At 50.8% G+C, this 19,277-nt stretch overlaps 1 protein-coding gene across 2 annotated transcripts; it reads right to left on the bottom strand.

Moving 5' to 3' along the window:
- Window positions 1–1,356: 1,356 nt before the first annotated feature.
- On the bottom strand, window positions 1,357–17,112 carry LOC120852542 (cartilage intermediate layer protein). 2 transcript variants are annotated; one of them, XM_040225846.1, is made up of 9 exons: window positions 16,945–17,112; window positions 15,154–15,317; window positions 12,447–12,539; window positions 11,066–11,335; window positions 9,402–9,584; window positions 8,716–9,030; window positions 7,843–7,951; window positions 6,613–6,770; window positions 1,357–4,427 (listed from the first exon to the last, which is right to left on the bottom strand). In XM_040225846.1, exons 2-9 carry the CDS (start codon window positions 15,209–15,211, stop codon window positions 2,068–2,070), a joined length of 3,546 nt encoding a protein of 1,181 aa, XP_040081780.1. In that variant the 5' UTR covers window positions 15,212–15,317; window positions 16,945–17,112; the 3' UTR covers window positions 1,357–2,067. The 2 variants fall into 2 exon arrangements, with proteins under 2 accessions (XP_040081780.1, XP_040081781.1); XM_040225847.1 differs by lacking the exon at window positions 11,066–11,335.
- Between the last annotated feature and the right edge of the window lie 2,165 nt (window positions 17,113–19,277).

Below are 19,277 nucleotides of genomic sequence, written 5' to 3'. Positions count from 1 at the left end.
GCAAGGCAGATTCTTAACCACTGGACCACCTGGAAAGTCCACTAGTATATTTTATATATTCATGAAGACCTCTCTACTTGCACACATGGCTTTGCATAGAATAGGCACTCAATAAATATTTGATGAGCAAGAAAAAAAATAGACTTCAGCAGCTGCCACTTGCTGGAGTCCATTTATTCAGGTCTTCAATGGAGAACAGAAAGGGAAGGTCAGGGGTTGGAAGCCCAGTCATCCCACTTTCCCCAGCAACCCCTTCTGATGAGTTTGCAGGAAACTGGACGATCGGGTTGAACAAATGAGGCAGCTGTGCTATAGATAGCTAAGCACTGACTCCTTGGCAGGAGCAGTCTAAACTGCTCCCCCTGTTATCCCACCCAGTGTAGTCAGTGGGAGCCACTCCCTGGGAAGTATAGCCTGGAAGTAGGTTAAGGAGCAGTCACAAAGCTGTGAGGCCCTCGCCCTGCATACACTCACTCTCAGAGGTCATGGGAGTGGGGTGCTTAGCCAGGGAAATTTCTAGTCAATTATGAACCAAACCCCTGGGAACTGGGCAGATACTGATCCAAGATTACAAATCCAGGCCAGACCGGAGGTGGCCAAAATGAGCTGAACCAGGCCTGCCAGGGGATCAGGGACAGCATTTTGTCCTGATTGTAAGTGATGCCCTCCCCTTGGCCTCTTTTGTAATAGATTCTGGAGAGGTTGGGAAAGAGGCAATCAGTGCATCTTACTCAACCCTGGCTGTTGATGCCTCCAGGATCACTCTGGCACCATCTAGGGCCTCTGATATACTATTTTAAACCAAACACATTTTCCAAAAAAAAAACCCTGTCCATTTGGACCAGTCATTTTACTCAGGGGACAGAGGCTATTATACACAACAGAGGTCTGGTGTCTGGAAAAGCTGAGCATCTTTAGAAGAGCTTCGAATGAAAAAAATAAAAAGCCCATCCTTCTGAGTGAAGCCAGCCAACCCAGCTAGAGAAGGCAGCACACTGTGGGGGGTTGCCAAAGGACCACTGAGCCAGCTTGCCAGACCCTGGGCCAAACCATTGTATAAGCTCCGCAGTATTGGAAGGGATGAAAAAAAAAATCAGGACATGTTTTCAGCTTTGTTCAGGGGCCCAGAACATGCTTTCAACTCCAGAAATCTCTGCTCTTCTCTGCAAATGGAAAATATGATCCATGAGAACAAACTTGACCACTGGAATATGTGCCTAGTCACCCAGCCCTGTAACTTGGGGTTAGGTGGTGCTATGCCTCGCGCCAACTTGTGACCATTTTCCAGAGACCCCTCTGTCCCTCTGAACAGTTAGCTCACTTTAATGGTTTAAAGACAGGTCAGCGACCTCAAAATCAAGTACAAAATGTGCATTTATTGACATCTGTTCTGGGCCACACTGGGCTTCTAGCAAGAACAATAGCAAATATAAAAGGAAACACATTAATATAGTTAGCAACCAAGTGCAGTTGTGGATACCAGGTGATGTTTTTTCCAGATTTGGCAGAGGAAATATGATTACCTTATATTCAACAGTGTAACACTGAACACGCACTAGAGTTCCAGATTCAGCTAAGAAATGTTAGTAACATCTCAAGTAACAATATAGTTTATTTCTTTATTTCACCACCTTTTATATGTATGAACTGTGATGCAAGCCTTGCTTACATCCTATGGAGCCAGGCCAAGAAATATGCTTTATATTGGTTATTTGATCTTCAACATCAGATTATCATTAGAGGTGGGCAAAACCATGCAAAAAAGAAAATGAAAGACATTTCCAGGTACGGCACTAAAGGAAGAATGCTTGAAGCCACAGAGTTTGCCCATGGCCAATTTCTTGTTTCTTGTAGAGGGAGAACAGGACAGTGGGGCTTTATTTTGACATTTTAGGGGCTTCATGCCAATCAGTATCACGGGACAAAGACAATAAGTAAGTAAAGGAATGAAGAAACAAACACGCAAGTTGCACCAGAACAGATGGGCTTAAATTAACCAAGTGATAGTTTGGGCATCAGTCCCACAAGGCTGTCATGTGAGATGGCAGAAGAGAAGTACCACAAGCCTCAGTCGCTCAGAGGCTGCTGAGCAGCCCCAGGAAACCTCAGAGAGGCCACCCCTCCACGCTGGCTACCCTGACTTGCCCGCTGCCTCCTTGAGGGCACTCTTCCCCTGACAGTGCTTGCAGGAGAGGGCTGGGCCGGGGTGTTCTGGAGGTACTGGAAGGCACTCTGACGGCCCACCTGCCTCTCTACGCAGTTAAAGGTGAGGGCCACTCCCACATTGGCCTTCATGACTCTGGAGGAGCCATCGGATGTGCCATCAAAGCACCGGCCGAGCGCAATCTCCTTGGCCGTGCGAGGGTCCTGGTCAGTGACAGTGTAGATACCATAGTTGTGGCCCAGTGGGTCCAAGGGCGCCAGCATGGTGTACTCACTGGTGTCGTTGTTGACCGCCAGCGGTAGGTGGTTGACCAGGTACTCATGCAGCATAGAGTTTACACTGGCTCGTTGGCAACTGCCCTGGGGGATGACCTTCACCAGGGTGCGGTCCACACGGTCCTGGTCATAGAGCATCCCACTGCACTTGAACTCCAAACAGGCAGAGGAGACGTTGGGCTGGTCCCTGTCCCGTGTGCTCTTCACATCCCGGATTCCATATAGCTTTCCCACTGTCTGCCGGTGGGTGCCCCCCATGTTACGAGATCGCACATTTATCTCCAGTGGCCCCACAATCTTCACCTTGATGTAGCAAGCCCTGAACTCCATTGGCTTGGGCCACCATGCCAGGTAGTCTTCAGTCCAGCTCATGGGGTCATCATCGTTGAATGGGACTGTGTTATAGTCATACCGATCCCCCTCAATCTGGTAGAACCGGAAATGGGCCGCACTGGGTGGTGCGTCCTCGCATGCCCGGAGGTTCTCAAATGCATAGATGGGTCCATTGCCCTCCTCAGCTGCGTTGGGCCGTGGCTTGGCCATGCTGATCTGGAAAGCTGTCTTCTTGACCCGTGGGTCCTCATGGTCTGTCCGGCGGTACTTGAGCTTGTTGAGGTAGGGCTGAGGGACACCAATTGCATTTGGGTTGAATTTAGGAGAAGACTCCACTGCTTCCAGTTCTTCCCCAGCCAGGCTGGCCAAGACATAGGCAGAGTAAGCATCGGGGGACTGGTCATCACAGAAGGCAGGCAGGCAGGCCCCATTGGGACCCGTGAGGACACTGTCAAAGCGGCCCCAGGCCCTGGGGTTGGAGGAGAAGCCAGTCCTCGGCTCCAGGTTGATCACAGAGACCACAACCCCCTGGATCTGCTCACTGGGCAAGAACCTCTCACTCCTGTAGGCCCTCACCTTGATGAAGCACCTCCTGCTTTCTGGGACATCCAGGTTAAAAAGCCTCCTCTCACGGATCTCCATGTTGCCCACCAGGAAGGTCCTGTCTTCCCTTCTGTTCCGCCTTTGGCTTTCAGGTTTGAAGTCACTTTCCTCCTCCCACAGCCCTGTTTCTGGGTTGAGCGACCAGAGTTTCATCATGGGCACATGCTCTGGCATCTTGACCTGGCTTGAGTCAAGATGAACCTTCACCTTGCCAACATTAAGGGACTCTGAAGTGGCTTCATCTCTGAAGTCCACAGAGAACATGCCATATGTCCGAAGAGGGAAAGTGTCTCCTTCATCATTGATGAAGTTCAGGTCACTCTGGGCAGCAGTAGCTGTGGAAATATTCCGGGGATCCAGGAAGGTCACACTGGCCTTTACTTTTCCCATGTAGGGCTCCCCATTCTGCCGGTAGAAACTCTTGGATGGGATCTCCAGCTCAGCCACAGGGTCTTCACCAGCCACATCCCCCAGAGGAATAATGTTGGTCTCCATGGCCTCCAAGGTGATGGGCTCTTTCCGCCGAAGCATCTTGATCTCATGGAACACGGCACTCCCCTTCTTATTGAAGGGCAGCACTTTGGTGGTGTTGACGAACTTCTGCATCCTGTCCACAAACGTGAGCACCAGCCGCTCTGTGTCCTGAGGGACGTGCAGAGTGAACGTGCCCTTATAGCCGGTCATGCTCACACGAGTGTTCCCCAGGTACACGTGGCCAAAGCGCAGGGGTTCCCCGTTGTCAGCTGCGCTGACCCGGCCCCGCACGATTCTCCGAGTCTCCGTACACCGCTGGCAGCTGCACTCCGTGGCCACCTTGGTGGGCAGCGTGTACCCGCTGCACTGGATCTCCCTCTCCTCTGTTTTGGAGATCCCACAGCAGTGCTCCACAGCATCTCGGCACCTGATCCCATTATCCTGCTGCCCTGCACAGGTCTTGACAGGGCAACGACCCACATCATAGTAGAAGGAGTTGGTGGCGTTCTGGAAACAGTCATAGGGCAGCCGGATAAGGTAGCTCTCGGGGGTTGGGTTGCAAGGAATCTCATCAGAGGCTATGGAGGGAAATAGTTCAGATATTAAATGCGAGTCCTTTTCCTACACGAAGGGCACCTCAACCTTACGTCTCTGACCTCTCTGCGTGCTTTCGGGTTTTCAAAGCACTGGCATGGTCCCAACTCTCACAGAACTCCTCTGAGGGAGAATGGATAGCCATTACTAATTCCATTTTATCCTTGGAGAAACAGAGTTCCTTGCAGAGACCACCTTGGTAATGGTTCTCATTGGAGGGATCTTGAAAATTTGAGGGTGTTCTGAGTTACCACCAAAACTGGGAGTGCTACTGGCTTATCGTGGGTGGGGCGGGCTTGCAGTTCTGTTTTCTGGCACTGGCACTGTATGACATAAAGAATTTTTCTGCATTCTGCTTTCACATATTCTATAGACATTCACGTACATGGAAAGCATGCTTAAATGATCAGAACCTGGTATTTTATACATGGTTTTACCATGCATTGAATTTTTGAAGAATGCAACTACCATATAAAACGAGGTAAGATTGTACTTTGTTTAGCTTGGTCAAATACCAAGAACTGCTTCTTGTCTCAGAAAAATCACCTCCCTCCAACTGCCCAAGGTCAGTATTCGTTGTTGTCACATTCATGGTGACTGGATTCAAGTGAAAGTGTCTGACTTCTTGGTGGGTGTCCTTGTGCCATTAACACTTACATATTTAAATACATACGATTTTGCATTAAAATTATTTTTTTACATTTCTGTTTTATGTCATTAGGAGCATGTTCCATATATATCTCTTAAAATGACATGTAGTTATTATCTATAAATTTAACTTTGGTAAATTACTTTTTAGTTTAAAATATTACACATATAAAGTATTAAGAATAACTGTGACAAGCAGGGAGCACTGGTATAATGAGCTGGGAACCACGGTTGACAGGCTTCCACATCTCATCTGCCAAGGTCCAAGTGCCCAGTGTCCTGTCTGCCCTGAGCTGTGTTGCTCAACTTTCTTGGAGTCTGTGAAATATTCCAGAATCCTCCCAACAAATTTCCTCCTGACTTTTGTTTGGTTTTGTTTAGGCCAATTACTAAGATATCCTCCTTCCCCCTCACTTTGCAAGTACAGGTTCCTGACTGGTCTCAGCCTCTGGTCTCCCCTCCCTCAGCTCACTTCCAGAAGCCAGCTTTAATCAGGTCACCCTTTCTTGTAAAGCCCCCTCAGTTCCCCACTGCTATAACTTTGCTCCCTCTGGCCCTTGATCTGGGACACCCCCACCTCCATACACACAGACCCTGGCCATTGTTTAATGTCAGGGGTTCACAATACTGGCCATGAATTAGAATTACCAGGGAGAGCTTTTAACCTGAGTGTTCCCAGGCCACATTCCAAACCAATCAAATCAAGCTCCCTGGAGGTAAAAGACAGGCATCAGTATTTTTGAAAAACTCAACAGGTGGACCTACTGTATAACACAGGAAACTCTGCTCCATGTTATGTGGCAGCCGGGATGGGAAGAGAGTTTGAGGGAGAATGGATAAATGTACATATGTGGCCGAGTCCCCTCACTGTTCACCTGAAACTACCACAACATTATTAATCAGCTATTTGTGCACACATGCTAAGTCACTTCAGTCGTGTCTGACTCTTTGCAACCCTGTGGACTGTAGCCCGCCAGTCTCCTCTGTCCATGAGATTCTCCAGGCAAGAATACTGAGTGGGTTGCCATGCCCTCCTCCAGGGGTTCTTCCCGACCCAGGGACTGAGACTGCATCTCCTACAACTCCTGGATTGCAGGTAGATTCTTTACCGCTGAGCCACCAGGGAAGCCCTAATCGTCTGTACCCAATACAGAATTAAAAGTTAAAAAAAAAAAATGCAACAGTTGATCCCAGTGGGTGGCCAAAGCTAAAAACCACTGTTTAAGCCTCCAGCAACAAGCCACAACAGTCATTCCCACCTGGAAGTTCTCTGTTTCTCTTCTGTATCATCCACAACTCCTTATCTCCTATTTCGGCTACATTTTTTTCTATCTCTACTGACTTGTCTCTTATTTCTCCACCCCTCCTGGAGTGGCAGACCTGTGAGGGTAGGATCAAGGTCTGTGCCATCTTTGTGTCCCAGAAAGCACAGCACTGGGCACAGCCCAGGACAGCCCAAGTTTTGACTGTTCGGTTATGCCCACTGTGGCAGGGGTTCTCCAGGGGCCCCACCAGGCTTACCTATGACAGTCAGCTGGGCAACGCGGGACTTTGCAGCCCCAGCATCGCTCTGGGCCTTGCAGAAGTACTCCCCGGCCTGGTCCCGCTGCAGATTCCTCAGCACCAGCTTGCTGTCATGCTTGTAGAGGGAGGGGTCCAACAGTGTATTGTTATGGTACCTGCAAGGGATGGAGAGGGACAGCCTGAGGGGGCAGTGGAAGGGCTGGTATCCTTAAGGACAGTGTCAGGAGCCAAGCAGGTGACGGACAGGTCCCTGCAGATGCCAACTCTACAACTGACTCGGCTCATTCAAGGGCACTGACTGGCCTGGGGATCAGGGGACTTGCTTCTCAGTCTCAGCCCCACCGCTGACTAGCTATGGACCCTTGGACGAATCTTTTCACCTCTGAGCTTCAACTTCCTGTTCCATTCATCTGAAGTAGATGCCATGATTCCTAGCTGATCCGTAGAATTGTTGAGAGGGTCAAATAAGATAATGGCTGTAAAATGTTTGTGAAGGGTAAAGGGCAGCCACTGGGGACTCTAACCTTGTTTGCCTTTGGGAAATTAGGACAGGAAACCTGGTTCTATGTCCCAAGGATATAGAGTCAGGACCCTAAGACCACAGCTGCTCTGTAGGGACCCCAGCTTCAACAGGACAACAAGGCTTGCTGAGTGGCCTCAACCCTGTTGGCCCCCACTTAAAAAAAATTTTTTTTCATTTTTTTTCATTTTTGGCTGAACCATGCTGCATGTTAGAATCTTAGTTCCCTGACAGGGAATCAAAACTACACCCCTTGCAGTCTTAACCACTGGACCACCAGAGAAGTCCCCAGCTGGCCCCCACTTTTAAGTGCCTATTCCCTGGTGATACACCAGGGCCTTGTGTGTGTGTGTGTGTGTGTGTGTTTGCACGTGCGCGCTCAGTCATGTCCAACTCTTTGTGACCCCATGGACTGTAGCCTTCCAGGCTCTTCTGTCCATGGAATTTTCCAAGCAAGAATACTGGAGTACGTTGCCATCTCCTACTCCAGGGGATCTTCCTGACCCAGGGATCAAACCCACATCTCTTGCATTTCCTGTACTGGCAGCAGGTCCTTCACCACTGCATTGCCTGGGAAGCCACACCAGAGCCTTACTTGTAATTTTATTCTGATGGTTATTGTCATGATTAACAATGCCAGACCCAGTGCAAGAAAGCTCTGGTTTTCCAAGAGGAGAATCAGGCCAGATAGCTGGTAGAATACTCACCAGAAATACTTGTCTGGTTTGGGCTTCCCTGTGGCCTTACAGCACAGGGATACGCTCTGCCCAGCTCTTCGTGCTTTTGTCTCAGGGTTCATCACAATGTATGGCGTTTCTGAGACAGGGATGAGAAATGGTGTTTGGGGTTTTTCATTGTGACAGGTTCTCCAGAGCCTTGCTCCCTCAGGTATTTTGACATGTGTTAAAATCGTACAATTTCACACACACACCCTAGACCCCTTCTAATGGTCCTAATGGAGTCCACTCCCTCCAGCCACTCAGATGGGACCCGCTCCCATAGCCTCTTGGGCAGTATCTGGGTGAGGCAGTGGAGAACCAAGGGGACTCTGTACCAGGCAAGATTCCCAAGCATTGCCATTGAGACAGAGCTAGATGTTTCAAATAGTGCAGTACCTTCTCTTCTGATTCCAGCAGAATTTTCTGGCCATTCTGCACTGTTTCTGAATTTCCCCAGCCTCTCTCTCTATGACCTGCAAGCCCACTAGGAGGCTGGAAAACAACTTATACATCTGAGGTAGCAAGCCATGCCACTATCTGGGGAAGAATACTCCAAGCAGAGTATATAGCAAGTGCAAAGGCCCTGAGGCAGGAGTATGCTTGTGTAGTTGAAGAATAGCTAGGAAGCCTTTGTAACTGTAGTAGAGTGATTCAGTGGGGGTGGTGGGGACTGTAATAGGAGAGGAGAGAAGAGGAGAGAAGGTAAGTAATGGGTGGAGGGTGGGGAGCCAGATGATGTTGGAACTTGTGGATTTTTTAGTTTTACTCTGGGCAAGCTGGGAAGCCAGCTCTGAGTACTAGAATCCCTTTATTTAAAAGTCCAGCCTTCCTCCCCAGCCCTACTCCAGAGAACTTAAGTACCTGCCCTTACGAACTCCGCCCTGATGGTGGCTGCCTTCAGTCTGGTCTTAGGCACCGTGAGGTGGATAGGCACGAACTTGGTCTTTGTGATCTTCAGGATGCTTTTGCCATCGGGGCACAACCCGGGGACTCGGAACCTCCCACTGCTGTCCGTCTGGGTCAGTAGCTTAGGTGTCTTGCTCAGGAGGTAGACAGAAGCCCCCGAGGCTGGGGCACCCCCAGGGAGGGAGACAGCCCCATACAGCACGAAGTCCTGGCACATGCACGCATCACACTCAGCATTCGCCTTGCCCATGGGGCAGGTAAGGTCACAGGCTGCAGAAAAAGAGGCCCCATCAGGAGGGCATGTATGGATTCTGGCTCTCCTTCAGCCATGTCCCACCTGTGGAATCCCATATGCTCCTTCTCATCCTTAGGCCTTTGTTACCCTCCCTCAGCAGCCTGCGTAACTAATTCCTACTCATCCTTCAAGACTTAGCTCAGGACACCTCCTCTAGGAAGACTTAATTGATTCCCCTAAGTGACGATAATTGACCCTGCTCTGTGCTCCCCCATTATCCTCTACGTCCCCCATCAGTGCACATAATTACTTGATGAGTGGATAAATGAATGAACCTGTCTCAGTCTGATAGGCTATTTCAGCCCCAGCCCCATGCCCTACCTGGCACCAGGAGCAGGGGTGGTACCTGAACAGGCCTGTTCCATGCAGTGCCGGCCCTCCTCGGTGGCCTCACTGCACAGTGACACCGTCTCCGCCAAGCAGGTGCGCGTTCGGGTCTGGACCCCAGGGTGACCACAAGCAGCAGAACACTTGCTCCAGGGAGACCACGGACTCCAGAGGCTGTGCTCTGTGTCTCGGCGCAAGGATCCTACAAAGAAGACCAGCAGGCGGTCTGACTTCCCTCCCAAGGGGACTCCATCAGGATGTCTGACCCTGAGGCTGCTTTTTCTCTGAGACCCAGTCCTCCATTTACATCCTAGCTGTCTTTGATATTTATATTTCCTGCAAGGATTTTTCCAACAGATGGACACCAAGAAACTTGAGGAAGTAACAGCTTTTAATTTTCGCAATGATACCACCAAATGGGCTATAGGTGCCCCTGAAAGGGACTTACTGGCCAAGCGCTGGGACTTTGATGTGCTGTCCTTGGATGTGGAGGACAGCACCATCTTTAGTCTCTCCCAGTGTGAAGACAGCCGCTGCTCCTGCAGAAGGGGCCCTGGGAAGTCGAGATCTGGGGCCTCAGCAACATCAAGCCCCCTCTGCCCACACTCCTCATCCTTGATCTGAGGCCTCTATACAAGAAAGCGGGGGCCTCAAACCTCACCCTGAGACATTGCCCAGCCTGGGTTCCTGATCCAGGTGACTGCCACTGCTGCCTGAGCCTGCAGGGCCAGGCCGTGTGCACTGGCGGAACCCCAGGAAGGGAGGATGGGCAGTCAATAATGGACAGGCCTGAGCTGGCTCTGAATTACCCAGTATGGGGAGAGAGGACAGAAAGAGCATGAACTCTTGGACTCTGCAAACACAGGCCTGGGTTTAAATCTCAGCATTCCACTGACCAGCCGTGTCATTCCAAGAAGTTCCCTAACCTCTCTGAACCTGGAATGACTTGTCAAAACTGAGATTCCTCACAGTCAGTTGTGAAAGTTGAGTAATGGAGATAACTAGCAGCGTCTGGCACAGAGGAACTGAAATAGAAATGAACACTTAGTGGGCATTCACCTGCATTAAGCCCTCTGCATTTATCATCTAATTTAATCCTCGTAAAAAACCCCATAAAGTGAAACGGTTAGTCGCTCAGTCACGTCCGATTCTTTGTGACCTCATGAACTGTAGCCCACCAGGCTCCTCTGTCCATGGAATTCTCCAGGCGAGAATACTGCAGTGGGTGGCCATTCCCTTCTCCAGGGGATCTTCCCGACCCAGGGATTGAACACAGGTCTCCTGAGTTACAGGCAGATTCTTTACTGTCTGAGCCACCAGGGAAGCCCAAAGCCCCCCATGAAGGTATATTAATACCCCTCTTCCACATGTGAGAAACCGGAGGCTCAGAAAGTTTCAGAAAATCTGCCTAAGGAGCACAGTAGAGACAGTGGGCCCAGATTCAAAGCAGTCCAGCTCCAGAGCCTGTGGTCTTCCCCATCAGTGAAATGGATTGAAGGGAAACTATCCATCAACACAGAACAGTGTTGGGAACATGGTGGCTCTCATGAAACTAACGGGTTATTATGGAGCTGGAGCACGTGTATGTGTGTGATGTCCAGTTTCCATGGCCAGATGCAGGCCCTGGCCTCCCCACGTGTGGAGGCTGGTGAGAAGTAGGGCATGGGGGCTGGCCAGGCTCACCTGGAGGGCAGAGGAAGCGCACGGTGTAATTAGAGCAGTTCTGGCCAGGCCGCTGCTCCCTGTTGAGGCACCAGAAGCCCTCGAGGGGGCTGCCATGGACCACTTGGCCGGTGCTGCCTGCGGGTTTCCAGTTGGTGGTTCGAGCCTCTAGCCGCAGGGGCCGAGCGCACACCCGGTCCCCATAGTAGAACTGAATGGCATCCAGCCGTTCATAGTCACCCTGCCCACCCGGGTGGTCAATGTTGAACCAGGTCGTCCACTCCCCAGGACCTGAGAGAGAGCCAGAGAGAGCCAGGTGGGAGCCAACCGGGCCCCAGAGCCCCTGGTGAGCTCAACCCCTGGGAGTCATCCCCACTACCCCTCACCCACCCCTCACTGGTCTCAGGCCCCATCACATCTCTCTGTGCAGCATTTCTAGAATCTCTCACCCTTCTGCACACCCTACTGCCAAAGATTCTCAGCAGCCCGGCTATACCATGTCAGTAACTTCCTGCCTGGTGTCTCTACCTCCAGCTTCCCCAAACCATCCCCACCCCTCCTCAATGCTACAGTCAAGGCGAGCTTTCTCCATGCAGCCTGGGCCACATCACTCCCAGCTTTAACTCCCTTAGCCAGCTATTTAGGTGCTAATGAGCTGGTATTTTGGAGAAGGAAATGGCAACCCACTCCAGTGTTCTTGCCTGAAGAATCCCAGGGATGGGGTCACCTAGTGGGCTGCCATCTATGGGGTCGCACAGAGTTGGACATGACTGAAGCGGCTTAGCAGCAGCAGCAGCAGCAGAGCTGGTATCTCCACCCTCCTCTCTCTGCTCTCTCCCTGCCAGTCTCTTGCCCCAGCAAGCCCTACAGCATTCCTGGGATCTATCAGGCAGCTTCATGCTTCTGAGCTGTCCTATATACTTGGTCCCTCTGCCTGGACAGCGATGTTGGCCAAATATCCCTTTTTTTTTTTTTTTAAGTTCCCTGACCAGGGATTGAACCCAGACTCCCTGCAGGGGAAGCACCGAGTCTTAACCACTGGACTGCCAGGGAAGTCCTCAAATGCCTTTTAAAAGTGGATTTCTATGGAAGTTCCCAAATGGCTCAGTGGGTAAAAGAATCTGCCTGCAATGCAGGAGATGTGGGTTCAATCCCTGGGTCTGGAAGATCCCCTGGAGAAGGGAATGGCAACCCATTCCAGTATTCTTGCCTGAAAAATCCCATGGACAAAGGAGCCTGGTGGGCTACAGTCCAAAGGATCGCAAAGAATTGGACACAACTGAGCAAAGCATTTTGTCTATGGAACCCTGACATTGTCCCCTGACTGCAGAGACTCTCTTAACAAGCTCAGTAAAGACCAATCCCCTCACCCCCATCAGTCCCTGCTCCAGCCACAACTCACTGTCCAGGAGGTTAGCAGGCTTGGCAAAGACACCTGAGGTCCTCTTCCCAGGCTGGACTCTTCTTACTGACTGAGTGAGCATCATCTGCCTCCCTGAGGGCCAGGAGGAGAAGTGAGAAGCCAAGACAGTTATAGGGGCCTAGCAGGGTCCTGCCACTAGCCTCTCGGGATGTAGGGAAGCAGGGTGATGCGGGGAATGGAACATGAGCGCTGCGCGTGAGTTCAGAGTCTCACTCTGCCATTGGCTGGCTGTATGACCTCAAAAGCTTTATTCTTTTAAATTTGTTTCCTCATAAAATAAAGCTTTACCCTGTTTACAATAGCTAGGAAATGGAAGCAACCTAGATGTCCATCGGCAGATGAATGGATAAGGAAGTTGTGGTACATACACACAATGGAATATTACTCAGCTGCAAAAAAGAACACATTGGAGCCCATTCTAATGAGATGGATGAAACTGGAAACTATTATACAGAGTGAAGTAAGTCAGAAAGAGAAACACCAGTACAGTATATTAACACATATTTATGGAATTTAGAAGACAGTAATGACCAACTATATATGCAAGACAGCAAAAGAGACACAGATGTAAAGAACAGCCTTTTGGGCTATGTGGGAGAAGGTGAGGGTGGGATGATTTGAGAGAATACCATTGAAACATGTATATTACCATATGTAAAATAAATGAACAGTGCAAGTTTTCGATAAATGAAGCAGGGCATTCAAAGCCAGTGCTCTGGGACAACCCAGAGGGATGGGGTGGGGTGGGGAGGAAGAGGGAGTGGGGTTCACGATGGGGGAACACATGTACATCCATGGCCAATTCATGTCAACGTATGGCAAAAAGCACCACAATATTGTAAAGTAATTAGCCTCCAATTAAAAGAAATAATTTTTTTTAATAGAGCTGCGCCAGCAATCACCGCATCACAGGGTCATGGTGCCTTTTCAGGATGATGGTGAAGGTGAAGGGACCTGGCAGGCAGTGCATGTTCAACCAGTGTGGTTCTCGTTTCCCTTTTGTTCTAGAAATGGACCATGGGATGCTGCAAGGCAGCTGGGGCTCCTCCTGTAAGATCTGAGCCCATTCTTCTTAGCAGAATGGAACCTTACTTTCCTCATCTTGTAAAGTGGAGATATTCGTTCCCACAGCCCATGTGGCGGTCCAGTTGGCATGAGGATTCCATAAGGAAACACAAAGTCTCTGAAGTACATGGCGATTGAGACTGTGAGCCCCAGACACTGCCACTTCCTGACTGTGTGACCTTGGGTGAGGTACTTAACTCATCTGACCCCTCATCATAAAGTAAGGATAATAATAGTCCCCATCTCAGAGGATTATAGGGATTAAATAAGCTTCATAAAATCCACTTAGAATAATGGCTACCACAGAATGTTTGCTGAGTAAAGCATTAACAACTCCATTTAGCTCAAGACCTGGACTATACATGTCCATTTCCCTTCTCCTGGCAAAGTTTGACTTTGAGAATCCACCCTCACCCTCATAGGATCTGGCTGGAGGAGTGGTCCTTTAATTTTTTTTCTTTTGGCCACACCATGCAAGCTGGGGGAGCTTAGTTCCCCAGTCAGGGACTGAGTCAGTGCCCCCTGCACTGGAAATATGAAGTCGTAACCACTGGCCACCAGGGAAGTCCCAGTCCTTTAGTTTTCTGACCGCAGCTGGCAAAGGCTCCCTGAGGAAGGGTATAGGGACCTTTGAGCCACAGGCAGCGAGCCTCCAGGCCCAACCCACCTGAGGCTGAGTTGGAGGCTCCAAAACAGAAAGGTGAGAGGAGAGCAGAGGGCTGCAAAAGCTTAAAAAGGCAATTAACTCTCACATGAGAGAGTCAAATTAGTATTCTCTTTGCTGCTTAACTGGGGGTGATAGTAGCTCTTTTAATCAAACTAATCTGATTTTCCTCCAGATTGCTGAATGTTAATCATCTTCATCAACAAGAGCTGTCAAGGCAGAAAGAGCAAGGCAGGAGGTGGGCCCATAGAGGGTTTGGCAAGCTGCTCGGACAGCCTCTGTTCCCGCATCTGCAGTCACAAAGCCTGCAGTGCTCATAGCTCTGAGAGAGAATTCTGAGCATTTTTTGCTTTACCTGAGTATGTGGCTAGAAATCAGGAAAAGAAAGGGAGGTGAGAGAGAGTATGCAGCCTGGTGCTGTGAGCTCTGATGCTCAGATGCCTTGGGGAGCCCACCGGACAAATTCTCTCCACCTGTTCCCTGGCGAACTCAGAGTCACCAGAGAATGGGGTCTGAGGACAAGGAGACCAGAAGGGGTTCTGGTGTCTCTGTGAAATTTGGCTACAGGGTCGAAATGAATTTTCATGAAACTAAAATCAGATATCACCCGAAATCCGGATGTGAGAACTCAGGGATTCCTTTTGCTTTGGCTATCAGGAAGCTCAGAGCTAAATTTAGCACTCAGGGGGCAGTGGTAACCCTCTTCCTCCTTCTGAGTGACATCTTATCCCTCTCCTCATTTAAAAGATTCTGTCCTGTGAGTTTTAATATTGGGACCTATCTCAAACCCTTTAGGAAAACAAGCAGGGTATAAACTATGAATAAATAGATAAATCAGCCTCAGGTCTTAGTGCCATGGCTATAGTTTAAGGCAGGTGCAGAGTTGGGTCCTAGACCAAATGTGACGTCCCTATGGAAAGTAGCAGCTTAGAGAGACAGGAGGTACTTAGCCTGTACCCAACGCTGAGGTGATCTCCAGAACTAGGAAGAACGTGCAGGCCGTGGTCCCCGCCATCTTTTCCCCGGTCCTGTGGGGAATGTGGCAGGAGCTGAGTGAGCGTTCCTCCACAGAGCTGGAGTCCCTGGAATGCGATCCCTGAGAAGTTTCTCAGGTCAGTGACCTGCAAAGAAACAAAGCTTATCAGGTTCCATCTCTCTGAGTTGACTCTGAGGTTTTGAGCAGAACTATTTCTTTTATTTCTTTTTAAAAAGTTTTTATTCATTTATTTTTTTGGCAGCACCTCACCACATGTGGGGTCTCAGTAACCCAACCAGGGATTGAACCTGCACCCCCTGCAATGGAAGCGTGGAGTCTTCACCACTAGACTGCCAGGGAAGTCCCCAAAACTATTCTATTTCTTGACTTATCAGAGGCGAAAGGTGGACAGAATGAAGTCTTGTGAGGATGATACCTGCCCACATTGCAAATCTGGGCAGCTTGGGAGAGGTAGAGAGTCAGAATCTCAGTTCACATGAGGCAGACCTGGATTCAATCCCCGGGTCCAGGTGCTAGGACCCCACCTCAAGATGGGACATAAGGGACAGTTGGCGTGAGATGTTTCCTTGCCAGTGAGGGGGTGCCTGTGCCCACCCCGAGCAGCCTCTGGGTGACTCGTTAATCACTTCCAAGACCCAGGCTTGGGGACCTGTTTTGCTGCCCTTGGTGGGACTCACGTTCCTGCACAGCAGGGCTGCATATTAAGGCTGGGCAGCCCCTGTCCAGACTACAGCAGCCTCTCACAGGACAGGCAAGCTGGAGGGTGCAGATGCTTCAGACACACCAGCTCCATGAACACATTCCCAGATGTGCACAGGCTGCAGATGGAACACATTTCTGGCCTGCTTGGGAGTCACACAGCCAGGAGCCTGCTGGAGGAGAGCAGAGGGGACCCACAGGGAGAGGCCAGGGCCCCCTAGTAACTGCTGAGTGGGGGTTAGGGGCTGCAGGAACAGGAAGAGGAGCTCCCCTGTTCTCCAAGAGGTCTGGTAATAGGGCCAGGACACAGGCTCCCGCTCAATTTTCTCTCTCCCCAGACCTCTGGCCAACCCCGATTCTGACCAGTGCCCGGAAATTCAAGAGGGATTTGCTTCAACCTCCGAAGTCCAGGGTGTGGTGAGAAAAGGGAGATTCCTCCTTTCTGGAAAAAAAGATTCAAAAGCACTTAGTTGTCCCAGAAGAACAGACCAAGCCCACTCGGCAGACCATCCAGCTTTAAGGCCACCAACTCCGCCACCTGTGTCTCAGCCCAGAGCACGGAGTGCAGGGCCTCCAGGGTCCCCAGCTCTTGTGGGTCTCACCCCCAGCTCCCAGGCTCTGAGCCGAGGGCTGAGCGCTCCCCAGGGCCTGCACAGAACCTCAGCCTGGGACTGCTCTGGGACTGTCTGCAGCCAAAGTGGCTTGAGGCACCTTGTGGAAAAACCATTTCCCATCTGGCAGCCCATGGAAGTTTCCTCAGTATATGCTCTGCTGGTGAGGCTCCCCAGTCCGCAGGTCTCAGAGCGCTCAGACAAAGAAGGCTGGCTGACCTCAGGAAAAAGGGAGAGTACCCAGAGGTAAGAGACCCTGACTGGGGCCTCTGAGGGCCCCTATCCTCACGTCGGGGAGGGATAAGACTTGGGGCCAGCTCCAAAGAAGAAAGGCGAGTCTTGTCTGCAGGAGGTGAGGTGGCTGGTCGGGGGTGCCCCGGGGTAGCTGAGCCAGGCTAAGCGGTGCAGGGATGGGCTAAGAAGAACAGGAGCGGGGCTCACCGTGTCTTGAGCGGGACTCCTCAGCTGGGGGGTCCGAGTTTTCTTCTCTCCAGCAGGCCAGCCACCGGGCCTTATATAGCACAGCTGGAGGCTCAGCCTGTGGCAGTGCGCCAGGGGAAGCAGCCGCGAAACCAGATCTGAGCCTGAGGAAGCTCAGCCTTCTCCTCCCCTCCCCACATCCCCAGCAGCTTCCAGAGGCCTGATTTCACTTCCAGATCCTCAGGGGGAGATGCCGCAGGGCCTGGGGATGGGCCAGGTGGGCAGCTGCCTGGGGCTCCATAGGCCAGAGCAGAGGGATGGGTGGGGAGGCAGGGGCTTGGGAAGCAGCCCTGGGGAGGGGCCAAGGGGAATTCTACGAGTGGGCAGCGCTTCATGGCTCAGGGGGTGGTATGCTCTTGCCTAAGCTTTGCCTGCTGATCCCCAACATTCCTCTGGCCCCGGCCCACCTATGCAGAGAAAGAACTTTGCTGCCCTTAGCACATACCCCGAGTTCTCTTAGGCACACGGATCACCTGACCTCTCATCTAGGGCTGCCTTGTCTGATTGGGCAACTACTCAGCTTTTGTGGCTCTGAGGGAGTGTTCAGGGACCCTCCGAAGGGACAAGGGGCAAAGCAATTGTGGGGCCAGGAGGAGAACAGTTCTTTCCTACCCCTTCCCGCCTTCATTTGGGTGCCTGCCTATACCCAATGGATCCGAGAGGAATCCCTGCCTATGGATTCTCTGAGATCGTGCCAGATGCTCATATATGTGCAAGTGTGTGTGTGCATGTGAGAGTACTTTGGGTATGGGCACCCACCAGCAATGAGCAGCCGCCTTACCCACAGGTGGCGTAAGCAGCTGCTAGTGTTTCCAGACTTTAGCTGCCTCCCCCATGGCATGAGCTTGCCTCTCCTCACAGGCAGCAGTTCCATAATTGTAGCATGCATTAGAAACCCCTGAAGAGCTTGTGAAAGCACAGATGCTGGACCCCACACCCAGGCTTTCTGGTTCAGTAGATCTGAAGTGAGGCCTGAGACTTTGCATTTCTTTTTTCTTTTTTTGAGACTTTGCATTTCTGACAAGCTCCCAGGTGATTTTGATGGGCTGGTTAATGGACCCCCCAAGGAGAGAGTCCCGGGTGGAGGCATCAGATGGGGAGGGGGTGAACCAAGGAGACAGCAGGAGTGGCCAAGGTTTGCCTTACATCCCAGGCTCATCGGGCCTCGATTGGGCTTTCTGCCTTATGCGGGGCCTGGAGGTGAAGGCCTGGCCCATGTGGCCCTCCACACTAGCGTCAGTTCCCTCTTCCAACACACCATCAACGAGCACCTGTTTGGAGCAGGCTCTAGGCTCAGTACTGGCAGGACATAGGGAGAAGATATCTCCATGATTTCAGAGGAAAGAGCCCTGTATGGAAATGATCCCATAGTGCTGCAGTGCACACTTATTCAGCTGTGTGTGTGTGCTTGTGTGTGTTGGTGCTTTTCTCTATAGGTATGTGCCTGTGTGTATGCCATATGTATGTATATATATATGGGCTTCCCTGGTGGCTCAGATGGCACAGAATCTGCCTGCAGTAGAGGAGACCTGGGTTTCGATCCCTGGGTCAGGAAGGTCCCCTGGAGAAGGGAATAGCCAGCCACTCCAGTATTCTTGCCTGGAGAATTCCATGGACAGAGGAGCCTGGCGGACTCCATGGGGTTGCAAAGAGTTGGACATGACTGAGAGACTAACATTCATTCATATATGAGTGAATATATATATATGAACATATATATATGTGTGTCTTTCTCTCTCTGTGAATGTGTGTGGGTGTAAGCAAGGGTTTAGGAGCTCTATTTCCCTGAGCATCATCCTGGACAGGAGCTGCTGGGGGAAAAGCAGATGGGTGGAGGAAGGATATTGAGTAAAGACAGCCCCTAAGCAGATCCAAGGCACGGACCTAGTTTGCTTTTTCTCCTGGAGCCTCCTGGTTTCCCTCCTGGCCCCCAGATTTTGGCCCAGAGATTCTGTAGCTAGACCAAGTCTGGTCCAATTATAGTCAGAGCCAATCCATGAAGCAGCTTTAGTCTGAACTAAGTGAAGGCAGAGTGTGAACCGAGTAAAGACCCCAAGAACTCTGCTGGTCTGTGGACAAAAGCTGAGCCCCAACAGCCTGATCGAAGGCCAGGAGAAAAACAGGAACTTGGGAGCCCAAAGTAGAGTACAGGTTCTATTGCTAATTCTGATATATGATCTTGGACAAGTAATGACCCACATGACTCTGAGACTGAGAGAGCTCTGAGGCCCCCAGCAGCTCTTGCAAGGTTTGATAAGATGCTGACAATGAATACAACAGAAAGGAGAGAACAA

Source organism: Oryx dammah, unplaced genomic scaffold (assembly GCF_014754425.2).
Source record: "Oryx dammah isolate SB20612 unplaced genomic scaffold, SCBI_Odam_1.1 HiC_scaffold_26, whole genome shotgun sequence".
NCBI lineage: Eukaryota > Metazoa > Chordata > Mammalia > Artiodactyla > Bovidae > Oryx > Oryx dammah.
This window is presented reverse-complemented; position numbering and strand designations above follow the sequence as displayed.